The 26,227-nt window shown below is 42.1% G+C and overlaps 3 protein-coding genes across 5 annotated transcripts; 1 reads left to right on the top strand and 2 right to left on the bottom strand.

The window, feature by feature from the left end:
• Positions 1 to 1,168: 1,168 nt before the first annotated feature.
• pank1a (pantothenate kinase 1a) lies at positions 1,169 to 15,180 on the bottom strand. 3 transcript variants are annotated; one of them, XM_010868037.3, is made up of 7 exons: positions 15,133 to 15,180; positions 10,045 to 10,397; positions 9,416 to 9,669; positions 8,043 to 8,219; positions 5,785 to 5,908; positions 4,161 to 4,286; positions 1,169 to 3,845 (listed from the first exon to the last, which is right to left on the bottom strand). In XM_010868037.3, exons 2-7 carry the CDS (start codon positions 10,378 to 10,380, stop codon positions 3,786 to 3,788), a joined length of 1,077 nt encoding a protein of 358 aa, XP_010866339.1. In that variant the 5' UTR covers positions 10,381 to 10,397; positions 15,133 to 15,180; the 3' UTR covers positions 1,169 to 3,785. The 3 variants fall into 3 exon arrangements, with proteins under 3 accessions (XP_010866339.1, XP_010866325.1, XP_010866332.1); XM_010868023.3 differs by lacking the exon at positions 15,133 to 15,180 and adding an exon at positions 13,855 to 14,434; XM_010868030.3 differs by lacking the exon at positions 15,133 to 15,180 and adding an exon at positions 13,022 to 13,372.
• A 679-nt stretch (positions 15,181 to 15,859) lies between these two features.
• Positions 15,860 to 18,357, bottom strand: zgc:65997 (SDR family oxidoreductase). The gene is made up of 3 exons (XM_010868011.3): positions 17,387 to 18,357; positions 16,777 to 16,954; positions 15,860 to 16,426 (listed from the first exon to the last, which is right to left on the bottom strand). The coding sequence occupies exons 1-3, from the start codon at positions 17,708 to 17,710 to the stop codon at positions 16,140 to 16,142; spliced, it is 789 nt and encodes a 262-aa protein (XP_010866313.1). The 5' UTR covers positions 17,711 to 18,357; the 3' UTR covers positions 15,860 to 16,139.
• Positions 18,358 to 19,199: 842 nt separating this feature from the next.
• On the top strand, positions 19,200 to 23,863 carry LOC105008655 (5-hydroxytryptamine receptor 7). The gene is made up of 2 exons (XM_010868002.4): positions 19,200 to 20,226; positions 20,825 to 23,863. The coding sequence occupies exons 1-2, from the start codon at positions 19,691 to 19,693 to the stop codon at positions 21,633 to 21,635; spliced, it is 1,347 nt and encodes a 448-aa protein (XP_010866304.1). The 5' UTR covers positions 19,200 to 19,690; the 3' UTR covers positions 21,636 to 23,863.
• The last annotated feature ends 2,364 nt before the right edge of the window (positions 23,864 to 26,227 follow it).

Here is a 26,227-nt window from a genome sequence, read left to right as displayed (position 1 = left end):
CACAGACGATTCTACAGGAAGTCTTGAGGGCCAAATGTCGAGATAAAAAGCTCCGGGTAAAATCACGACTACTAAGAATTATAAAGTGTCCGGGGGAAGACGGTCGCCTCTTCAGCATAGAATATCAAATAATCACAAGGGGTTTTCTCCAGTGATCATGGAAACAACATGATATTATGAAATAGACCAAGCCATTATGAAAAAGGACATGATTTTATTAAGTACATCCGTTTATGAAAAAAAGCCATTTGGGAATGTAAAGTATTATGAAATAGCGTTGAAAAGTGGCATTATAAAAATTATTTTATAATGTGCCACTTAAAATAATATATTCATGTAATTACTCAATTAATCACATTTATTTACATAATTTCGACTCCTTTTGTCCCCCATATCTTCCTGTCAATGAGGAGTAATTTTTACTAACGCAGTCAAATTAACATTGTAGATTTAGTACAGAAAAAAATGTGTTGTATTCATGAAGGCTTTGGGTATCATTAGAATACATAGACATTATTTCAAGCTGTTGCTGCATACTTCTGTGACATTGGCTAATCTGGTAATATTTTAAAAATAGTGCAATAATGTCCTTAATTGTTTTGAGTTATTTGCTAATGATTTTGGAATCACTGAGCCATTGAGCTATCTAATTTAGGCAGTTTGCCACACACTGCACAAAAAATTATGGGGCAGTTGTTCCTTATGTCTCTGTTCACAGACTCTCTGTACTCAAGAGGAGCGGACTTTTTCTGCCCAAATGAGAAAACAGCATTGCCTTCACCAGAACACTGTGGCATGGTGGAGGACGTCTCAGTCTCCCATGTCTCAGAATGTTCTGTCGAGGTCTCAAATCGTCCATGTCTGCTATGACATGGCCATAGTCATGAATTTAACATTTCAATGCCCCACCTCCCGACACATGAATCATACATCAACAATTTATTTTATAGCTGTACAATTTATTTATTTTAGGAAAAGAAAATTCCCAGAGTTCCTTGTCATAATTCTTAAGAGGGTTAAGCACTCTGGCCACCTTTTCACAGGCAGCCCAATTCTAATCTCTTGCCCAAGTTTGTGAATGGCCAACGATCATAATTGGGCTCCTTGTGTAAATGATGCCTTCCATACAAGTAACATAAGTAACCTTTAGAAAGTGGGACAATTAGCAGACAGATTGCTGGTGGATTTATTTACATGTCTCTGTACATTCAAAGTGAGAGTTAGTAGTTTACAATTCAGCAGGACTTGAGTGGAACAACCTCTCTCAATCAAGATAAAACAGGATTCCTGTTGGAGCAAAACTGCTTGCATAACTCTTACCATTACAAAACAAACACTTGGCGCAATTACTGGCTGATTTAGGATGACATAGTTTTCAGCCTTTTAAGAGATGAGGACAGAAAATACTGCTCAGTGTGTTCTCAGCCTGTTCTCAGAGGTCAAACTACTGTTGTGTTGGTTAATCCAGTGTAAACCGACTTTTTGTATGGTCTTAACATGGATGATCTTATGCTGTAATAGTGTTATTGACATACACATTCCAGTACAAAGTTCGTCCATAATACAGATGGCACAATTAAAGAGATGAAAGACACTGTAAATGCTGAAGATGAGGACTTTCACAGTGAGCATGACTCAGAGTATAAAACTGCATCAACACAGAGTTGGTCTTCAGGAGTGTCAAATATATATTATTTTTTAACTTGACAACCTACCTCACAAATAAAATTTGAGATTTAGAAGCAAATCAAAAAGGCCTTTTTCCAAACAGTACAGGGACTTGGTGACCAGTCTGGTTTTGAAGACTTTTGAGGTCTTTGTTTCAACACTTAATCTTAAAATATAATTTATGTTATTTCAATAAATACAATATATGGGGACTTTTAAAACCTATTTTAAAATAAATGTGTATAAATATTGAAATGGCAATCCAGGGTTTAGCCATATGATTCAAACTAGTACCTCGGCCTAGTCAAGTGGAATCCCATTTCAGAAGTGCATTCATGCCATTGGGAGCCGGGCTAACTAGAAGAGCACTCGGATCAGACTGGCCATAGAACAACAAAACAAATACAAACTTCAAACTGACAAAATCTACTTTTGAAAAATAAAAATCGTCAAATAAAAAAAATGACAAAAAAGAAACATTTGCGATTAAATAGAGTCAGAACTATCCCGCGGATGAGCAATGTGAAAACCACTGAAAACCGTGGGCACGCCGGCCAAGATGTGACACCCACGTCACGTCCTTCAAAGACAACAGACACGCTGAAATGTAAAAACACAGCGCACGAAAAGAAGTCCGGAAAGGCAAGCCACAGACGTCTCGTCCCAATGGACAAACAAGGCAGCTGCCTGGGGGGTGTGGCAGGAAGTATTGGAACCGCCACACAGTTCGAAAAAGAGAATGGCACCGTCGGGTCATTAAGCACACAAGGCCAAGGACAAAACCTAGTGTCGGTGTCATTTAGCAACAGTGAAGGTGGGGACACTTTGGATCCGACCTTTCTACTAGGCAGCGTCTTGCACAAGGTTCCATGAGGTCCTAAGGCCAGAACTCAATGGACATAACTGATTTGGGTGGCTGATGTCCAACGTGGTGTTTCTGGTCAGTCCTGATGAATAGCTTTAAGCAATGACTTAAACAACCACACCCAGCGACTGCCAGCTGACAGACAAGGAATTCTAAACCTCAGGTAAGGATCCCTGCCCCCCCGGAGAGGAATTCCCCACATAGAAACAGGCACAGGAGGAGAGTCCAGACAATCTAGACTAACCGCCGCCAGTAGCACTTTAGCTTTTTCTTTTTACAAACGACAAAGCAAGAAAAGAGGGTTCTAGGCAATTCCAGGTCCAGGCAAGTGAACAACGTGGATGGTTGCAGACTGGGTTTCCTCGGGGGCCCGGAGTCGGAGAAGGGCTACGCCATCTTAGTAACGAAACAACACACTCTGTTTGTAGGAAACGGGCACACTTTCGTTAGTGAGGAAAGGCAGGCGCGAAACACCAACAGATTCAGAAACGGACATCCAGAAACATTTACACTTTCACTGTAGTCAGACCTCCGCGTCGCTGCGAAGCGTGTCAGAACAACCGCGGTGTCTAGATGGTGACGCGTCTCCATGTGACAGACACACACCAACAGGTGACTGAGTTTCATCCCCACGGGGCCAGAGCTGGAGGGGGTTGGCATGGCGACCGAAGGTTTGAACCGCGCTCCGATCACCGGGCTGTGATGATGTGCCACGGCGGCGACAGAGGTGTTGGACACCTGGTGTGACACGCCTACTTTCGGGGGCCAGCCAATGAGAATGCGGCAGAGTCAACCTCGTGGTCCCATTGGTCGACAAAGGAAACTGAACCCTTGCTTTTGTGTGTCACGTCTTTTCAACAGGGAAAGAACAAAAGGCCATATTCACATGTTCAGAGAAGCTATATTATATTAATATATATCATGAAATATATATACTGACTGGAATTACGAAACGGATGAAATCTCAGCAGGATTTGGCTTTAGTGCACTCTAGAACAACACAAATAGGTATTTACACACGGTATCAAAAACTGTTAGGTCTGTCTCAGACCCCAGACCGCCACCCAGAGTTCAGTACAAGACACTGTTAGTCATTAAAACCTCTATCCAAGGACATTTCAGGAGAGGGATTTAAAGCATATTTACAGTGGTTACATTTTTGAATGGCTTTGCTACAGGGTTTTTTCTCCAATTTCCAGAGGAAGCGTCTGTCAAAATCAGCAGCTCCTTCAGGGACGAGGTGGGCATCACTTCACGCCTCCTCGGGGGACTTCAGCAGCTCCAGTAGCGCCCCGACAGCTCCGAAATATCCCTATCCACAACAAAAAACGCATACTGATTACACAAATACGCGGACAACCGCTGTACACCGTTATCAAATCCAAGAACTGCGGGGCACAATCAATAGTTTTAGTCACAATAATCCTGACAGAATAAAAAAATAAAGTCGTACTAAAATCAGGTCTCCACTAGTACTAAACTTGCTGATAACTACGATAGAGGTGAATATGCTCACTATAATTGTGATACGTGCTTGCCTCATATAGCTACTTCAACACGAATGTGCAAAGTCCTGCCAGATGAATGCGTCTGCTAAACGACCTACACGTGAGAGTGAATGTTGTACCTCATGTTCTAAGAACAAGGCCTTGAGTTGTCCTTTCGACCAGAAGTCCATAGCATAGGCCAGCAGCTTAGTTGACACAGTGTTGATCCGTAAGAAATTTCCAACAAACACAACTCTCTCAATTTTCTGAAAATGAAAAGGGCATGGTTGTCACAGCAATTTAATGTAAACTCCTGTACGTAATGTCCAACTAACTGGCTTTCCATTAAGAACAACCACAACAGAAACAAAACTAATATTGAGTACAGGTAAAAAAAATAAAATTGGATTGAAGTTATTTTTAACTGGTTCTATAACTACAGTTCCCCAGCAACAGTAGGAGGACAGTTCTCACAATGGCCTCTAGGTGGAGCACAAAGACAAGAACCTGCAGTGTGTCAGTCCTGTCCTCAGCCGGATCAATGGCCCAATAACAGATCAACCGCTACTAGACCCCTTTGCCCTTGGCACCGGCGCAGTCCTGAGAGGACTGGACAGGTGAAACTAACATGGATACTACTTCCAACAGGCCTCTCAGGGTACATGCATGTGTGTATCTGTGTATGAGTTAAGGCCATTCTGTCTACAACTGTCAACGGCTCTCTTATATCCACAAGGAGCTGGGTCTAGGGCTGGACCGTTCAAGGCCAGAGCTGAGAAGGAAGTCTGACCGCGAAATACCAGGTATTTAGTCAGTACTCGACTAAAATAGGTGTCTTAGTGTGTATATTTAACAGTATAATAATATGGAGGTCATACTCTGTAACAGAATAATAATATGAAGGACATTCCCTAGAACAGTATAATAATATGGAGGTCATACTCTATAACAGTATAATAATATGGAGGTCATACTCTATAACAGTATAATAATATGGAGGTCATACTCTATAACAGTATAATAATATGGAGGTCATACTCTATAACCGTATAATAATATGGAGGTCATACTCTATAACAGTATAATAATATGGAGGTCATACTCTATAACAGTATAATAATATGGAGGTCATACTCTATAACAGTATAATAATATGAAGGACATTCCCCAAAACAGTATAATAATATTGAGGTCATACTCTATAACAGTATAATAATATGGAGGTCATACTCTATAACAGTATAATAATATGAAGGACATTCCCCAAAACAGTATAATAATATTGAGGTCATACTCTATAACAGTATAATAATATGAAGGACATTCCCCAAAACAGTATAATATCGAGGTCATGCTCTATAACAGTATAAAAATATCGAGGTCATACTCTATAACAGTATAATAATATCGAGGTCATACTCTATACTCGTGTCTTTGTTGCGCATACTGACCTGTCCATAGCATCGCTGAGGCTAAAAACACATTGCTGTCAACCTTGGTTATGTATAAGGCACGAGGGTGCGTGGTATATGGCCAATATACCATGGCTAAGGCCCGTTCTTAGGCTCCTGCATTGCTAAGTGTTGGCGCTGTAGCTCTGTGCGCTTTGATAGCCCTGTACAATGCTGCTTGATCTCCACGCCACAAGGCAACACTGTAAAGAAGCTGAAAGCACACCGAAAACCACCCTAGTTCATTTTGACCCCCGAGACACAACCACTTCCACCAAACACCCAGTGAAGGTCAATAAACGTGTGTGTTTACCTCATTGACGGCACACATCCGGGCAATGGAGCCAATGTTATTGGTTATGGTGACCAACATCGCCCGGGCCAGATCCTCTTTGCTTATGGAGTCTCGTTTTTCCTTGCTCATCATGTGACCAAAGCTGTGCCATAAAGAACCGCCCCAGAGCAAAATCAACATTAGTACCTAACAAACTTCTTATGAGGCACTTCCATGTTATGTCATGTTATGAATTGCTATCACAACGAGCCAAATTCTTGCCATGCGTAAAAGTACACTGTGAATGAACAGATTCTGAGCCACTTCAATTTCAATTAAACAACACCAATTAAGCAGATTATTTTGTTAAGAAGGAGAATTGAACATTAAAAGGCCAAGGCCAGTGATTAAGTTGTATTTTTAATAAATAGCACCTTGTACTAAGCACCGTTCATGTATACAATCTATATATCATCTGTATTTGTTGGGCCCTGTCTGCTTTTACAGTTTATTAAAGCAGTAGTTCACTATTTTACAACATAATGGCAGAGGATTGCTCATTCTCAAAGTAGCCTATGAAAACCCAAACAATTATTGCAATTTCTCCTGGCCTATAGCCACATTTTATGGGGAACCCTGTTAACACGAGGTTGTAAAACAATGAATTATGCCTTCAAATAAAATGTAAATACTATTTAAAATGAATTATAATGAATTAAACCCAGGAACTGAATTTGTCACAGCAAATTATTGACAATCATGAAGATTAAACATTTAGTTGCAGAATTAAAACTATTTCAGACGGCTTCAGCAACACCTTTCTTCCTCAGCGCTCCTCCGTGCCAATGCTCCATTAGAACACAGCCCTGAATTCCTAAGAAATGAGAATTTATAATGTCCAAATAAGAACGTGTTTCTGACACCAATCCCCTCCTATGACATATTTTCACAGGGGAACTCTTGGAACAACAGGGTTCCGGGTGGCAACCAAAACGGTTAACATTTGACACATTTGGCCGACGTGTGACCAAAACTAAAGCGTATTAAAGCCCCAACGCGAGCGTGCCACTCTCCCTCCCTTTCCTGAGCGCACGGAGGAGAGGCATCCAACTCAACACAAACACACGACAGTAGCTCAAAACGTATTCGCTGGGGAAAGACAGTTTACAAAAGCTAGCACCCGTTGTGTCTTTCTGGGAGTATGTGAGACTTCTCTCTAATCTCTGAATAGTAAGTTAATGGCACCATTGTACAGCCCCATCAGGCTGTATTGGATGTTTTTGAGACCCAGCAGAGGAGAAGCATGTAGACCCAACACTGGAAGGAATTAAATACTAGGTTCATCTATTAGCCTGCCTTGGTATCTATGACCATTTGCAGTTAGCAAATCAAGGACCATTTGCAGTTAGCAAATCAAGGACCATTTGCAGTTAGCAAATCAAGGACCATTTGCAGTTAGCAAATCAAGGACCATTTGCAGTTAGCAAATCAAGGACCATTTGCAGTTAGCAAATCAAGGACCATTTGCAGTTAGAAAATAAGGCTTAGTGTTTTGAATAAATATGATGTATCTGTATGTATCTGTATCACAGGCTGCCGTCGTATTTCTCTTATTTGGCACAGGAAAAAATTGTCTACAGGCTACTTTTGATGGACAAATATACATGATTTGGGCTAGCCTACCATAGAAATATAATTGCCATGTCTGAGAGGATCAAACCTCAGCAGGTGACTGCCAAATGATTGCCAACTGACTAATCTACAAACCACCAACTCATTATTGTTGGATTAGTGAGTCATACTTTAACCAGGATGCTGTGTGCTTTTGATCCTATCAAACAAGAACAAGACCATCATGTCGTTTAATTAAAAAAAAAAAACAGATCAAGTCAATATAATCGCACAGCAACCAAACATTTGTGCATCCAAGCAAGTCCAATAAAAGCGGAAAAGGTTTGGTCTGGAACCCTGAATTACATGGTGTGTTTCATCTACCATCTTATAGGAACGAATAGCAATACTGATTATATTAACGATCAATAGCACAGGCAAGGCGTCTATCATGGTTAGGCTCAGTTCCCAGAGGAAGCAATCTGAACAGCCCTCAGTGAAACTCAAAAGGATGAAAAATAAATAGAATTCTTCCAATTAACTCCACTTAAATAGAATTTTATTATGGTAGAAATCATGGAATATTATCTTGGTAAATATAAATAAATATAATCAAAGTAAATAAAATGGAATAGTATATTGGTGGATATGATGTAAATATAAACCGCTGGGTCTTCCTCTCTAACCTGGAGGCCACAGCCGATCCCTGGAGGCCGAAGCGTTCGTAGTCTCCTCCGTAGATGTCCTTCACCAGCTTGTCCACGTTGCTGCTGTCACCTCTGCTGGCCATGTCCAGCGCCTCCTCAAATGTCTCACAGCCTGTGAGCAGGCAACACAGGCCAAGGAAAGTACCTCCACCAAGACTGAGGAAAGGAAACAGACAGGAGAGGTTTACTTAAAATGAACCTATGGAAAGAAAGGACAGCTTCAAGAAAAGTAAACAAGCAGACCCTTGGGTAAAAGATCAGGGATATATTCCCCATTTCAATTCTAAAATGAGGCATGTTCGACTTAAAGGTGTAAATTGTCTCCTTGACAGGACGTCTTGTTTTCAAGAGAATGGGAATTAAAGGGTAATTACACTGAAAAACATGTTTTTGCTTTCTTACAGTGCCTCCCCCAGAAAATGTCTGATGTAATTTAATCATTGACATGGACTCAGAACATGGATTGTTTTTTGTCTATGAATAATAATATTTTTAATTAAAAAACAGGTGAAGGGAGTTCATAACATACCAGAGTGAAAAAATATAAATTAAGGTCACATGTAAATAATGAACTCCCTTCACATGGTCATTTAGGTCTTAATTAGGAATTTCACTAACCTGGTATTGCCAGCAGAGCACTATTACTCTGTACATTTTACACCTTTGGTCACAATGACCTGGGCAGGATCTACATGGTTACCTAAACATACCAACCTAACCTTGAAACAACCACGGCTACGTTTTGTTTGAATCAACTGAAAAGTTAAAACTGAAAAACACCAGCATGAGCCATAAAGTTATCTAGAGGACTCCTCTTGGTAACCGGTCCATTATGGTATTTGAGAGCACAATCAGAGCCCATTTACTCCATGTGGAGTCATCGAACAATCTCTGCGGTTTCACCCCGGTCAAGATTCTTGTTTAGAGTCGTTCCACGGTTCAACTGGATTAAAGAAAGTCCAATGTGCAGCATTCAGACAGCAGCATCTACATGAATCCGCTACGACTCTGTGACACCTTGTATTCTGATGTGGACGGTATTCGACCCGGCCCAAAAATGACAACATAGCAAGCGGTCCAGCCACCGTCCATCGTAAGTCACCGGTCAGCTGACGTTAGCGACGCGCACTAGCCGGAAATGGGAAATGAGCGACCATCCCCGTAATCTATGTTGACATAACACCGGGGGATGATCCTTCGTGTTCCCACGAGGAAAAACAGCACAAGGCCATTTTGAAGATTGCACATAATAGTCATATTACACTGGGTCTAATGTAACTCAGTCGCGTTGACACCACTGAATGTGTAGAACAACCCCAAAAAACCCTCTGAGGGGATCCCTGTCCTGTTACCTGGTGCCTGTGACCCGTTTATAGTGGTCTTTGGAGTACACGGCCAGGATGCTGACCCCAGATCCAATATTGACCAATAGCATGGGGAAGGGGTCGGCCAGACTGCACGGCGTCTTCACGCTGTTCTGGGTGTCTGACGGGTTCTCGAAGAAGTAGCACTCCGGTTGGCCGTTGAAGCTCACAGAGTCTACGTAGAGCAGGCCATGGATCAGACAGTCCAGCTCATCCAGCTTCAGCAGCTCCAAATCAGCCATCTGCAGGATGGAGGTCGGGTGGAGAGAGGCGGAGCAGAAAGTCAGGAGAGAGAAAGGTGGATGGAGAGAAACAGAAGTGGAGGAGAAAGAGTTGAAGAGAAAGAGTGAGAGAATTAAAGACAATCGTTGGTAAATTTGAAGCATGTGCAGTAAGCCAACAGCTGCCAGGGGTAGTGACCATCTAAACAAAGTCAGGTCTGCGGCCACAGAAACCCAGCAAGCCTATAACCGCGACCAAGAGGCCCCTCCGCAACCAAGAGCCTCCCCCTCGACCAAGAGCACTACCCAATCAAAACACAGCACTGAGAAGATTTGCAATTTTAAACACACGACGCACCCTTTCACTACCCCATTGGGTCCCCTCCTGTCACTCACCGTTCTGAAGTCATTCTCAAACTTGTAGGCCCCTCCGCCAGTGGCGCACAGCGTGGTGTGCAGGCTGGAGAAGTTTTTGTCGCTGCCCATCTGGATGAAGCGATGCATGGCCTGCGTGGGGAAGCGGATGAAGTGCAGGTTGCCCGTCCGGCCACACATGGAAAGATTCCTCAGCTCCAGGTGGACGTCTCGGACTCCGGTCTTGCCGTAGGCCACGTTGGATGTCAGGTAACGGCGGATACTTTTCAGGTTCTCCACCTCCTCTTGCTCCTCCTCTGCGGTGATGTCCTTGGGCTCAAAGTAGACCAGCTTCACCAGTGTGCCGCCAATGTCCATGCCGAACCAGGGGAAAGCTGTTGAGGTAAAGCGGTTTGATAAGATTGATAAGCAATAAACTGGCTGTTAGGGCCATGCTGGCGTGTTATACTACCCTGTAGTTTCCGGATGTGTCTGTCGTGTTATACTACCCTGTAGTTTCCGGGTATTTCTGTCGTGTTATACTACCCTGTAGTTTCCGGGAATTTCCTTGTCATAACCTTGTTATGTTATTGGCACCTAAAACATGCTAAAAGAGTCAAAGCAACAATGAAAATGTTGCTTCTGTCTGCCCTGCATGAAAGAAAGGACCTACAGGACTTTGGGACCCAGATGGGTAGTGAACCACAATTGTTACTAGACCCAGTCAAAATAAAAATTCAGCACAAAATTACGAACATATAAAGCACTCTAGCTGTCAAAAAAGTGCAAGCATCGAGCTGGTTTTAATTTGACGCCTGCTTACATTAATTTTATTTAATCTAGCACACCACACATAGCAGGACTATCCAGGAAAACAGCTATCACTGGAACACACAGTTGAGGTTTTAATCTAACATTGCTAACATGGAAGCTCTATGCTCCTCACGTTGAGAGACAACAGCAACAAACTTCAACACGGGATGTTACCCTTGTGTGAATCCAGCTGCAGTATATAAAAGATCAAACAGGTGACTAAGGTGGAAATTAGGTCTGTTTAAAAGGGAGAGGAACAAGTCCTGTTTCCTGGTTAAGACAGTAGGTCTCAGAGGTCATCATGAACATAAAGTCTAAGAAGGATGGGATAATGTTTAAGTTCAGTTCTTACATGACAAACAATTAGAGATAACGTTACACTGTGTGTAGGTTATAAGAGCGTAACAGCCTTGCAAAAGACAAAGTCTGAGTTGAGATTACAACTCCCAGACGTTTTGAACTCCACAAAATGGTTATATAACTTCCTGCCAACACAACGGTAATGGTTACACAAAGTCTGAATGTAATCTATTAAAACATATAGTGAAGAGACCCATCATTTCCAACTTACAGAGAAGTGAGGTCTATGATATGCCCTTTTTCTAGGCTGGAAGTTTGCTGCTGTAGTTGAGACACAATTACCACTAATATGTTTATTATTGGGGGGGGGCTCAAAGGTCATGGTAATTAACAATTGTATCCACACTCAATCCTGTATCCACACACACAATCCTGTAGGGGGGATTATTGATATTGTTACTAAGTAATGTGTTTTTTTTTTTTTACATTTGTTTATTTTTATTCATTTGGACACTTGAGAAAATCAGACTGAGCACCAGCAAGAAAATGCCTTCCTGTCAATTAAAGTATTGTAATGAAACTCCAATTCCAATTCTCTTCAGTTAGGAAAATGGAACGGATATGTAATTGAGGCCAAAATTAACGAAGCCTAGTTTGCGCCACACTACATTGACAAGACAGTTACAATCAATGTCTGTGTCCATGAAATGTGTTAATCATCTGCAAATCTACACATTGTAGGAAATTGTGACTGTTGCCCTGAAACCTTCTGTCTGAGAACAAAACATTGCAAACAAAGATAACTAACCACACTTTCCTCCTTACTTCCTGCTTTGACTGGATCATAGCAGATTAATTTACCCTTATGTAAAGATCCAAGATCAGCTTCCCCTCCCTGATTTTACCTCAACTATAAGTGGTGGGGAATACAAAACTGACCCCAGATCAGTGTTTGGGGGCAACTTCGCCCTTCCTTATGCAGGCGTTTTTGTGGTTTTAATAAATGTTCCTGTAAATGCACCTAAATCTGAATTTTGTGCAGTTGTTTGGTGGTTGATAATTAAACTGGTGTGCTGTTACTCCACTGGTAATAAATGTACATCATTAGTTCAAGATTTTGTCAATGATGCCCTTTATCTAACTCAACAAAGTAAAATTACCTTGTGAGAGATATTTTAATATTTGAACCTTTAGCATTTGCGCTGATCAAGTAATTTTTTTCCTGAGGGGTTAAAATAATAAAAACATGGCCGAATTTGACAAATACCTAATTATGTTGGTAATATTGCTTAATGCATGGAATATAACGTTTGCAATTGTTCATAATAGTGTTAAGTTTACACGGTTCAGTCAACTCGGAATTATGCATTGCAACATCTTGTTAAAAAAAAAAAAACTCAGGATCAGACTCATTTAATGGCATCAAAGATCACCACTGAGATTTGGACAAAGGATTAATAATTAACTAACAATATAGATTGCTGTGAACACTGCTCTTTTCGAAAAGAAATAATGCAACTGAACATTTATTGATACCAAATACTCAGCAAGACATTCACTGCTGGAGTGGGTGGGGGCGACAACCAGTGCATTGCATACGACGCTATTCGCTCTCTCTGGGATAACGCAATTAGAGATGAAGCCGAGGAATGCCGTTAGGCTGAGCCAATCCAACGCAGAACGTGTCTGAGGTCTGTACTAGAAATAATAACGCTCTCAACAACACTGGAGAACGTTTTTCTACGTCCCAGATGGTGTTTAATAATGCACAAATAAAAAAAAAAGTTACAAAACAACGGCAGTCTACTCTAAAAACAAATGAACACCACGTTAAGCCATTCTTAAACTGTTTCCACAGACTTCAAAATAACGTCCACTGTTATGTAAACAATTTCAACCAACTTACCTGGTTTCTTTACATTTCTCAGCTTCATAGTGATGCGCAGTTCAGGAGCATGCAAAAAATTATTATAAATACCGGAAAAACAGACATGCAATGTTAAGGTGGTTTATTTGTTCTCCAGTTTATACTGTTACAGAAAAGAAAACGCAACTTTATTGCATTGTGAATTCCACTCCAAGTTTTTACTTCTTACAGCATCCTAGACACCGGGGAACGGGAATTCTGTACTTTCGGGGGGCGGTGCCCTGGCTCTTTAACCCAGCCTTACAGAGACAGAGGGCGAGCGCTAATTGGCTGAAGTACGCCAGGCCTTCTTATCAGAAGCTCACCTTCTGACTGAAAAGCCACCAATGACGGTTCACCAATTGCAAACTGAAGGGTTTCGTAAAAACAAAAGGAATCCCTTATTTTCTAATCAATTACAGATTAAAATAACTGAATGTGACTTTATGCTACTAGCAATAAACATGATCTACATATATGTCTAGAGTGCGAGTCAAAACCACGTATATCTCAATGGAACACAAACCTATATTTACCCCTGACGTTAATGTCTACTTTCATTCGGCTGCATGAAGCACGTAGCTTAGAGGACCCGCAGACGTTTCGCAATGTTACTGTAACCGTGAAATAGTCAACGAACCTGATCATAAACTAACCCTCTACACCTGATTCACCCAATGTAAATCAGGTGAGTCAGACTGAGGGTCCCGTTTATATCTGAAAACGTATAGTGAAGTCTAGTGAACCACGGTAACCTCCTGTCATTTATTGATGAGCCTGTTACAAACAACAAATGCCGACAAAATGCAAAGCCATTTGCCAGTGACACTTACGTGGCCTGTTTCTCTTCACCGACTCCACTCTTCTTCGTAACCTGCATCGTTTTGCAGGAGAGGAGCCACTAGATTCGACATCACAGGTAACAGTATGTAAGTGATGGAAATGTTCAACGTTACTCGAACCGCCACTACAATTTCCACTTGCACTGTATGTATTGCAGCCGCCGTTGTTGACCTGAGAATGAAACCCCCTTTGCAGTCCGTTGGAATAGCATGGTCCCGACCCTTTTTTGTCGATAATTGAATTGGCTTTATCCATTGTTGTGGCTAATGCAGCAGACTACCAAGCTAACCGAAACGAGCCAAGTCGCTATCGCTTTCTAGCTAACAAGCTATGTTAGCTCGTGCCAGAAATGCAACCCACGCTACACGGAAAGTGTTTCGTATGAAATTGCTCTTGAATTGTGGATATTTCGCCGTAATTGATAGCGATAATGTGCGTGTTTATTCGGTTGGTAAAAGGCGTGTGGACTTAGCCGCTAAAACACGGTTTGCTGAGGTCACTGTCGGTCATTTTCCCAATTTAACGTCCGATGCTTCGGACTGAAACAGCCGGTTTGTCAGCTTGAGGCTGGTTACGTCACACAAACCCGTTTGCCCTCTTTAGGGGACACGGTGCGCTTGCCTATAACCTGAACAGAGATTTTAGTATAGGCTTGAACACGATAATGTATTGTCAAGTTATTAAATGTTATAACGTTGGACAAGGTTAATAGCTGAGCTTTATACGCGTCGTCGTGATTTAATTATCTCGCGAGTTGTCACTGTCAGGGGTAGCCGCAGTCTTGTTCTGATTTATAAAGCGCAAACAGCCTAGCAGAGGGCATGACCGTCTGTGAATAACATTTTCCTATGTTGAAACTGACGCAGATTAAAAAACGGTTTAATCATTGGTCTGTCACGTTGTTATTCCCGACATTGGAGTTTCACAGGTGACTATGCACCTCTGTTTGAACCTGTACATCTTTTAGTGGGTTAAAGGTAACGAGTGTTTTTTTAATCCTTTGCTGTTACACCACAACTTAAATGGCAGAGATGCTATTATTTCTGTATATGTGTGTGTATATATGTGTGTATGTATATGTGTGTGTATATATTTGGATTAGGGCCTACACACTGTCAGATAATGGAAACTGTCTGTTTATACACTTGATCATGAGTATCATGAATGTAACCTAACAGGTTCAAAATTCAAACCCCGTTCCAATAGCTTTCAATGCTGTAGTTTTCAGTACCTATACATTTCCAAACACAAATAGTCAGTTTACTAACCTCAGTTTCACCCTTTGTCAGGCCTACAAATAATTATCCATTTGGATAACAACTGTTCATCGAATCGGACTCATTAAGCTAACAGAGAAGTTCAGTATCAGGCATGTATTCTGGTAAAATTGACCTTTTACTACTATATGAAACTGACTTTATGAAAATAAATTATATTACCACCATCTAGTGGTCAAAAACATGAAGTGTAGAGACTAGATATTTCCCAGGCCTCTGCAGATTGTGTTAAACATAAACTGGCCTGGTTGTCAATTGATCATCAAGGCTTTGAGTAACATAATCAGACTTAGAACAACTGGGCTGGTAGACCAACATATTTATACTTGAGCCATAGGTTCTGGTCTTTAATGTTTCTATACTTGAGCCATAGGTTCTGGTCTTTAATGTTTCATGACTATAACAATACACTCTGAAAATGTAATAAAAAGCATATATATAAAAAACCACACTTGGAATAAAGATTAATAATAACATTAACATTTGTTTCTACAGTATTTGTTTTAAGTGAAAGTATATAACATAGCACCACCATTTATTTTTCATCTGCCATGAAAGATTCTATTACACAATATAGACACATGGTCATACCAGGACACATGGTCATACCAGGACACATGGGACTACTGCTGTCCTTCATCAAAAGCCCCATTCATGCATTCACAGAACCAAGACACAACATTGCTGTCATTCAATGAAAACCACTGTGGAAAATGTATTTATCAGTGAACACATTTAATGATCATTCTTTTGGAAGTTCTCTTTACTCTGTGTGCTAATGTAATGTGTATTACATCGCCACACATTTTATTTCCACTCTCACAGCAGGGAATTCCAGGACAACGGCTTTCAGTGGAAAACAGTCGAGGTGTCAATCTGATGTTACAGCTTCGCGTGCCAGACTTTTATTTGAGGTACAGTCGGGTCAAAACATAGCACACAGAGGTAGAAAGGTTGCCAAGGAATACGCTCAGTGCACAGTATTTCTTTTTCTACCTTCACCAGGGAAGTTCTGACCCATCCCAGCTGTACGCCTTACCGGTCTTGTCCACATTCAGGCTGTCCACGATGTTCATGAGGCATTGGACGGAGTGCGCCGGGCTGAACAGCTTGTCCTTGGGTACGTTCCTGTGGTAGGGCCGGGAAAGGTCTGTGTTCACGGTGCCGGGATGCACGGACACACACAGCACCAGGGGCCGGCTCCGCCCCAGCTCGATGGACAGGTTCCGTGTGGCCATGTTTAGGGCCGCCTTGGACATCCTGTAGCTGTACCAGCCGCCGAGATCTAGACAGGCAGACAAGGGCTCTTATTCTCAAGGAGGAAGGCCGGGGAATTAGCACCAATGGGCTTAATAAAGCACAACAAACACACACACACACACTGACCTTTGCTTTGGTAAAATGTCTGCGGTACAGACATGTTTATGTGTACTGTGTACTACTGTGTCAGCAAGACTCAAATCATATTACAGCAGCCACTCGACACTTTCATTACCACCAGTGGCCATTTATAAGGACTTGTTCTTTAACACTGACAACAACCGGATCAGTGTGCATAAACATATGACTGACGGGTGGCATGACGACGTGTGTGTGTGTGTGTGTGTGATATGATGCCGGTTTGGGCGGGAGTACCGTTGTCGCCAATGGATCCAACTTTTGCCGTGATGTTGACAATGATCCCACTGTGCTGTCTGGCTTTCTCTGGCGGCTGTCGGCCAAAAGCCCCGCTACCTTTCTGCAGCAGCGGAGCAAAGTACTTGGCCATTACCAATGGGCCCACGGTGTTGGTCGTTAATGTCGAGATGATTCCCTAAAATCAAAACGGTAAACACTTGTTTTAGTAATGTTGAGGGGCGGGGCCGGTGACCCACGACCTGAACTGAATAATGTTGATGACAGAATCATCCAAAGAAAACAGACGTCCATCTTTTCTCAAACTCGTTGAGTGCAGAACACAATGAAAAAAGATGGACAACTGTTTTTTTAGTAACAGGGGGGAAAAAAATATTTTTAGTCTCTTTGTTGATAGGGAGAAACAAACACAACGCCCTGGATGGTGAGTTGAGTCCACCGAGATTATACATGTTTTTTCAAGAGGGTAAGGGTTTTTTGCAAAGGCCTAAGAAGTTTCAATATAATTTAGTTCTGTAAACCTATGTATCCTCCCTCAACAAAAGATAAACTAATATTCACCTAATTTAGTTGGAGCAGTCGAAGTTAGCTGCCAGTTCCTTGAACTAACCTGTGCGGAAACATCCCTTAGGCTGGTCTCGCCTTTCCCAGATGGATGAAGCATCGCTGAGGAGTTTATGATCAAATCAAGTTTGCCGAATACCCTTTTAACGTGGTCTGCTGCGTCTTTGATGTCATCTTCTCTGGTTACGTCCAGTTTCAGGACTGTCACTTTCCCCGGGTGTTGGGATGCTAAGCTCATCAACTCTGTAGCCTTTGCCGGATTTCTGCATGTCGCGATCACGGCTCCTGTGGCTTTGTTAATTAAGATATTTCTGCAAAATTCAAGTCCCAGTCCTCTACTAGCACCTTGTACTAAGGCAACGGAAGCCATGACACATGTAAATGCGATTTAAAGTGGGTAACAACGCCCCCTGTGGTTCGTATGAATGGATACTTACACAACCCAACGTGCATTTGTTTTGTAACGAACACTTCGGTTACGTTCCGGTGAAAATATGCATCAACGAATGGTTTCGTGCCACGTCAACGACTGCAACGTATAATGTTTATATTATAAATGACTGATCTACAAATAATTTAGTAGGCTTAGTAATTTAGTCTGTAATCGCGGAATCGTCTGAGCTGATCTGCTAGGTGAAAAAAAAACATTAGTGGAAATAGATCAGAATTGGCCTGCCTGCGTGAACCAGACCAATTCAGACTAGCCTATTTGGTATGTCAACACATTTCTGACGCCTACAGTTCATATCTCCAATGTGTTAACCTCAGTGTGAGGCGTTCCGTTGAAACTTGTTTGACGTCAATGTTTGTAAACGAAGTAAACGTAGATGAAAACTGCACAGTCTAAAAACACCGATCCTGGCAGAGTCAAAGTTCAAAAGGTTTACTTGTCATTTGCAATAAGAAGTTACGGCAATTAAATGCTTGCTTTTCCTACTCCCGACAGCGCAGTTAAAAGTTACAAAGTAACCGTAATTATAATTTTTAAAAAATAAGATAACACAACCAATCAGTAATAACACTAAACAAAAACACATCAATAATAGTATCTATACAACTATACAATCGTAGGGCAATGTAAAACGGTTGTATAGTTGATAGTTATTATTATTGATGTGTGTCCTGGGTCAGTCCTGGCATCTACAGCTCTAATTTGGGAGAGATTATATTTTTCCATAATGAAACGGTTTGTGGGGGTGGAACTGCTCTGAGCGCAGTAGGCTACTACTACAGATCAACCACATGGTGGTGACAGAGGCTGTCCATATGATAAAAGGTTATTCTCAATCTCCATGTTCCAATATTCTGTTTCTCAAGGAGCAGGAAATCATTGAGAAGTGACGCCAAAAAGCCTCTAGGCTACCGATGCGGATTGTCTGTTTTTGGTTAGCCGAGGAATTTGCAGATTTAACTTCACACTGACTCTATGAAATATGATTTAACTTTATACTGAAAATAAATTACTTATAATCGCACTTTAATACACAGGGCCCCAGCCAGGACTCCCATGAGAGGCCGTTTGATTAGATTTCTGACCCTAACCCATAGTCGTGGTATATTGGCCATATACCAGACCCCCTCGTGCCTTATTGCATAGGCTATTTTTACTGCATATGTACTATATCATATTCAGCATGAGGCATCGGTCTACCCTAGCGTTTGAGAGCTTTAAGCAAGTAAACGAATGGTTGCTGTTTCTAAACTCTCCGCCAGCAACATTTTAAAAATTTGTTTTTGCCCCTAAAAAGCAGTTAACCCGACATTTATCCCAGGTTGTTGATGAAAATAAGAATGTTTTCTTAGTCATACTTACCTGGTAAAATAAAAGTAGCCTGGATAATTTGCGCGTTGCAGTTAATGAACCATCCTGTCAAAAAGTAGGAGACATTGAAAGAATAGTTTCTTAGCCGCAACCCGCTCTACTCAACACTGTCCAGGTTTGTTGGTGTCTTATGGTAGATTCCAAGTTCAGCCGTGGTTACTTGCAGTTGAATGGGATCTCCGCCAGGCGCGTAGGTACCGGTAAGTACGTCCTTGTTAAATGAGCGTTGTGAGAAGAACTAGAATGTCTTGGAGAGACTGCTTCAGAGGACACGACGTGACCTTCCCGAGCTACAAGATGTCTACGGAGAAATGTTTAAGGTCGTTTTTGGATACTTTCTTGCGGCATGGGTAATGAGTAGAACAGTAGCCTATTTGTGAATGTCCTCAAAATAGAGCAATTTGCGTTTTTCTGGCGGGTGTAAACGTGTGCTCTGGGCGGACGATGCACATTAGTCATCACTCGTGCACATTTGTGTTCGTGTGTCATCTAACGCGTTTGCAAGTTTTCGGATAAAAACGAAACAGCATGGTCGTGGACGCTAATGGCACTCTTAACAGCAGCAACATCATGAGAGTTTACATGATGGAGAGGACGAAAGAGGCCAGTGCGACAAACATGATTTCGGAGGCACTAGTTCCACACTTGCTGAAGATCGCTCGAGAGGCGGCGGAGGCTGCGTCCGCCACTTCGCCGCCTTCAACTCTGCTGATGGAGAATGACACCAGTTGCGGCGAGCAAATTCTGAACTATGGCAAGGTGGAGAAAGTATTTATTGGAGGTATTCTCACCATGCTCACGTTGTTTACCATCTGCGGGAACTTGCTGGTGGTTATATCGGTGTGTTTTGTGAAGAAGCTGCGGCAGCCTTCTAACTATCTTATCGTGTCTCTTGCGGTTGCGGACCTGTCAATCGCGGTGGCTGTGATGCCGTTTGTCAGTATAACGGACCTTATTGGGGGGCAATGGGTTTTTGGACAAGTCTTTTGCAATGTTTTTATTGCTATGGACGTTATGTGTTGCACTGCGTCTATAATGACTCTGTGCGTAATCAGTATTGACAGGTGAGTTTTTTTTATTCCAATTTATACGACCTAAATATAGACTACTTTCATTTTAAACGTCGCCTCCGAAACTAGGCTACTTGCTATTGCAGCGGGGCTGCACATAATCTCTTGCTTCTGCACCTATCATTTCATACATTACAAACATTTAATTGTTCCGAAATGCCTCCCCTTTAAAGAAATAAAGAATATATGTTGTAAATTCAGGGCTAGCTTTGCATTTACACAATTCAGTTATTTTAAAGGATCATTTCCAGTAAAATGTTTACATGATGTGCTTTCATTCTATTGGATTGAGAATTGATGATGAATTAAATACTCAATCCAGTGGAAAGTACTTCTTTGTGTAAACACGGAATTGAACATTGAAATTAAGAACAAGTGAATGATGTGTTCATGCAAAGCTGACCGGGAATTTGAATGGAACATTCTAAATATCCAGAATAAATAAATGCACTTGCATTTTTCCTTGCAATTGGAAACTACCCAACCCTTATGGAGAAAATAATTATTATTTGGGATGAATAATGTTCTGTATGTACTGCATTTCTGTAGGCATGTGTGTATAAATCATTATATATTAACTTGTGGTTTTAAGGTACCTGGGGATCACCAAGCCCCTGACCTACCCGGTGAGGCAGAATGGCTGCTGCATGGCCAAGATGGTGCTGTCGGTTTGGCTTCTGTCGGCCTCCATCACCCTGCCTCCCCTCTTCGGCTGGGCCCAGAACGTCAACGATGACAGCGTGTGCCTGATCAGCCAGGACTTTGGTTACACCATCTACTCCACCGCCGTGGCCTTCTACATCCCCATGTCCGTCATGCTGTTCATGTACCACCGAATCTACCGCGCCGCCAAGCTCAGCGCCGCCAAGCACACGATCGCCGGCTTCCCACGGATCGGGAGGGAGGAGGCACGGCGGCGGGGCGAGGCGGCGTGTGAGGAGTCCACGGAGCAGGAGGAGGACAGCGTGTACTGCGTCTCGGCTGCCCTGCGCCTCCACAGGGAGGTGGGGGAATGCACGCAGTTCTCCCGCCTCACGAGGAGCAGCCGCAGGAACATCTCCGTGTTCAAGCGGGAGCAGAAGGCGGCCGCCACGCTGGGCATCGTGGTGGGGGCGTTCACGGTGTGCTGGATGCCCTTCTTCCTGCTGTCCACGGCCAGGCCCTTCATCTGCCGGGCAGAGTGCCCCAGCTGCGTGCCCCTGTGGGTGGAGAGGACTCTGCTGTGGCTGGGCTACGCCAACTCCCTCATCAACCCCTTCATCTACGCCTTCTTCAACCGGGATCTGAGGACCACCTACAGCAACCTGCTGCGCTGCCGCTACCGCAACATCAACCGCAAGCTGTCTGCCGTGGGGATGCACGAGGCACTCAAGCTGGTTGAAAAGCCCGACTCGGTTGCCTAGATTGCCCCTACGGTGTTCGCGTGTGTCAACGCCGTCCTGGTAGCAGCCACTTGGCAGCACCGGGACACCATCTCTTGGTGGGAAACGTCTTGCAATGGTATGTGGCTGGCTGGCCCACTGACCAAACATTTTGGATCAACGTATGTATGTCTAGACGCATGGAGGGGGCCTGAAAAACTAACAAAAAAACGAATTCTCAAAGCTGAATGTGAGTCCATGGTCACTGGCTTTTGTGGCTGTGACCCAACAGTTCTTCCTCTGGGCATTTTCTTGTCGTACCACGGTCGCACTGACATGACAAAACAATCAATAATAGTTTGTTGCCTTGAGGCTTGTAAATGAAATTTCTTCTGTGTGTCACCTCAGGAAAACGACTGAGTCTAAAGCCCTCTACAATTTCCTGTTGTGGTTTCACAAAACACGATGCCTCGGAAGAGTAACGATGGTTAACTGCAGATTTAAAGGGCAATCTGTGATTGCCAAGTCCGTCTTTTCACTTTTAAATAAATGGTGTCCCCAATGTCTTATTATGTTATATAACTTATTAATGCCTCACAGGCTTTGTTTTATTGCGCTACGCTGTCTAAATCCAAAATACAAGCTTGTTTTATGAGCTTAAACTATGTTTATGGATTTGAGAGTGGTTATATTTCTCCAATTTATTTTTGTTTGAACTAAAATGGCAGTTTTGAACGTTGAAAATTGACATTTTCTTTACTCACTACAATGCCGTTGTGGCTCTGTAAAAATGTTATTGTGGGTTGGCTTTGCCCAATGGATATATGCTTTTACTTTAAGATTTTTTATTTTTATTACAGTTAATGCAAACAATAAATGCAGATGGCCCATTGTATGTTGGTCAATGGTCCGGCTGGAGAATGGACAATATCCTACACCTGGAGCTTTACTGGATTTCATTTTTTGCAATCTATCTACAAAAAAAAAATGTGTTGGACAAATCGTTATTTACTGTCTTATGACAGTGGCCATCATGCCATTATTGAACACCCAGAAGAAAAAGTGCATGATTTTAATTGTAATGAGTTTTGATATAATCTGGGTATATTCTGTGAATCAACTGCTGACAGTTATGAGAGAAAGGTGATATTGTGTGCGTTAAGTAGGATTATGCATACATGGAACTTTCAAACCCCTAAATCACAATATTTGTTGTAATTTCTGTGACCATAATGACAGTATCATCTCAGTATACTGGCTCCTGTGTAGCTACATCTATTGTTGGGGAGACAGGGGCTGGTTGTCACAGAGCTTATTACAGCCAAGTAGGGGGCACTGTGTAAAATATTTCTCATCAAATGTGTGACCTATTTGTATGAGGTCGTTCATATTGTCAGTTTGTATAGAGAGCTAAAAATCTTGGTGTAAGGGAATCATTTCACATTTTGATGGGTTAAAGTAAATATAAACTTTAGTCTAAAATGTCTTCTGTAACTTTGTACGTTTTGGATATCTCTATTTATCAAGTTTTATTTAAGAGTGAAAGGGAATAGCTATAGTTTCAGTATATTTATCAGATGCTAGATCAAACCATGTGGTTTCTAGCTAAACATTTACCTCAAGAGTTCAGATGGGGCTGGTTGTCACACAAGTATGGGGGTTGATTGCACTGATGTAGCGGTAATGCCAGGCCGGGGTGCAAGCCCTCCACCCACAGCGGGCCCTGGTGCAACCGCACCCCCCCCCACCCCCCCCATAGCTACGCCAATGGTCGGCTGTCACACTGTGGCAGTGCCCTTTTCTAATAGTCGACCCAAAGGAACAAGGCTGAAGTGCATTATGTGCAAGAATTTGGCACTCAAAAAGTGCACTTATGTATTAACTAATCACATCTGTCAAAACTGTGATTCCTGTGATTCTGACTAAGATTATACAAGATTACAAATGATTCACAAACACAATATTCACAAACAAACCTTCACACTCAAATAAGTTATAAAAGTTTTGATACATTTTATAGTTGATGTCTGCCTCTATCTATCTGATTATATGTAAATAAACATCCAATGGGATTTAAAGACAGTGCAGAAACATTATGGATTAACATATAACACATTGTGTTAAGAACATTATTTGGTATCTCTAGGTAAAAAAAAATCTTGATTTCTTGTTGCACATCTCATTGGAATATTAAAGTGACAACCAACCCCACCACTGTGACAACCAACCCCACCCCTGTGACAACCAACCCCACCCCTGTGACAACCAACCCCACCCCTGTGACAACCAACCCCACCCCTGTGACAACCAACCCCACCACTGTGACAACCAACCCCACCCCTGTGACAACCAACCCCGTGATGGGGTTGGTTGTCACACTTTCTCAGAGTGTATTTCATGGCTTATTACTTGTTATAAACCGTTATGCTGATAAAAGTGATATTAATTCATACCCAATACCTTAAGTTTGGACAAATACTGAAATTAGTATTCTGTAATTTGCTGGTGCTGAGAAATACTGGCAAGAGTGAAACATGTGCCAGCCATCCCCTACACTGGGTCGTAGTTGTAATGTGGACACAACGTGAACTGGTTAAGTCATCTGTTGTTTCACACCTCAACCCATAGCAGGCGGAAAGCGTAGGAGTGCAGGCAGTCATACGAACTTCACACCTATGAATCATAAGCCACACTGACTTTAGTCTGTTAGAAGTCAATATCTAGACAAAGAGGGAAAAACTGCAGAGATTTGGTGTGATTCTCCCTGTTATGGAATTTAACATACCGACCATATGGGATATTATTATAATCACAGCAAAACTAGTGCTCCCCTCTGCCAACAGCAGGCAAAAATTGCCTTTTTAATGCTTATTGCAGATGCTCCTTTAATGGGCACAACTTCTCTACCCCGTATATTGAAGGATTTGACCAAACTCACTGTAATCCTGCTCCATTGTTTCCAAAACGCACAGAATTCACTGTTCAGTCAAGCGTAGAAACTGAACTGCAGTGATGGTTTGGCCTATTCAACTTTTTTGGCCTATTACGCCTGTTGTCAGTATAACGGATTTACATTTATGCCTATTTATAATTTTTTTTGCCAACATTTTGCCTTATCAGGCTGTTATTGTAAGATATTTAAGAATAAATTGTTCATAATTGACCTGCCTGGTTAAAAAGAGTTTCAAAGTGAAATGAATTAAATACATTTACTGTTAATATTTACAGGTTTTTATTTACCCTAGTAATGAAAGTAGTAAATATGCTGCTGATGTTTTTTTTGTTGAGTTTAACCACTAGTAAATAATTTATTTTTGGAGGTTAATTTACATAAGAAAGTGCTTGCAAAATTAAGATGTATTTTTATGATAATTGCTGTTTATACACGAAGACTTTACAAATGTGTCCATTAACATACAGTATCTCACAGAAGTGAGTACACCCCTCACATTTTTGTAAATATTTGATTATATATTTTATTATAAAAATATTTATTTTGAAGAAATGACACGTTGCTTCTAAGTGAAGTAGTGTACTGTAGTGTACAGCTTGTATAACAGTGTAAATTTGCTGTCCCCTCAAAATAACACAACACACAGCCATTAATGTCTAAACATCTGGCAACAAAAGTGAGTACACCCCTTAGTGAAAATTTCCAAATTGGGCCTAAAGTGTCAATATTTTGCCCCCACAGTCCATCACCTTTACCCTCAGCTTCTTTAGAAAGGCAGTGGTCGTCTTGGATGTGTGTTTGTGGTCGTTATCATGTTGGAATACTGCCCTGCGGCCCAGTCTCCGAAAGGAGGGGATCATGCTCTGCTTCAGTATGTCACATTACATGTTGGCATTCATGGTTCCCTCAATGAACTGTAGCTCCCCAGTGCCAGCAGCACTCATGCAGCCCCAGACCATGACACTCCCACCATCATGCTTGACTGTAGGCAAGACACACTTGTCTTTGTAATCCTCACCTGGTTGCCGCCACACACGCTTGACACCATCCGAACCAAATAAGTTTATCTTGGTCTCATCAGACCACAGGACATGGTTCCAGTAATCCATGTCCTTAGTCTGCTTGTCTTCAGGAAACTGTTTAAAGGCTTTCTTGTACTTTATAAGAGGCTTCCTTCTGGGACGACAGCCATGCAGACCAATTTGATGCAGTGTGCAGTGTATGGTCTGAGCACTGACAGGCTGACCCCCCCCACCCCTTCAACCACTGCAGCAACGTTGGCAGCACTCATACGTCTATTTCCCAAAGACAACCTCTGGATATGACACTGAGCATGTGCATTCAACATCTTTGGTCGACCGTGGCGAGGCTTGTTCTGAGTGGAACCTGTCCTGTCAAACTGCTGTATGGTCTTGGCCACCGTGCTGCAGCTCAGTTTCAGGGTCTTGGCAATATTCTTATAGCCTAGGCCATCTTTATGTAGAGCAACAATATATTTTTTTAGATCCTCAGAGAGTTCTTTGCCATGAGGTGCCATGTTGAACTTCCAGTGACCAGTATGAGGGAGTGTAAGAGTGATAACACCAAATTTAACACACCTGCTCCCCATTCACACCTGAGACCTTGTAAAACTAACGAGTCACATGACCCCGTGGAGGGAAAATGGCTAATTGGGCCCGAT

Source organism: Esox lucius, chromosome 5, assembly GCF_011004845.1.
Source record: "Esox lucius isolate fEsoLuc1 chromosome 5, fEsoLuc1.pri, whole genome shotgun sequence".
NCBI classification, from domain to species: domain Eukaryota; kingdom Metazoa; phylum Chordata; class Actinopteri; order Esociformes; family Esocidae; genus Esox; species Esox lucius.
Note: the sequence above shows the minus strand (reverse complement) of the source record. Positions and strands in the feature narration are given on the sequence as shown.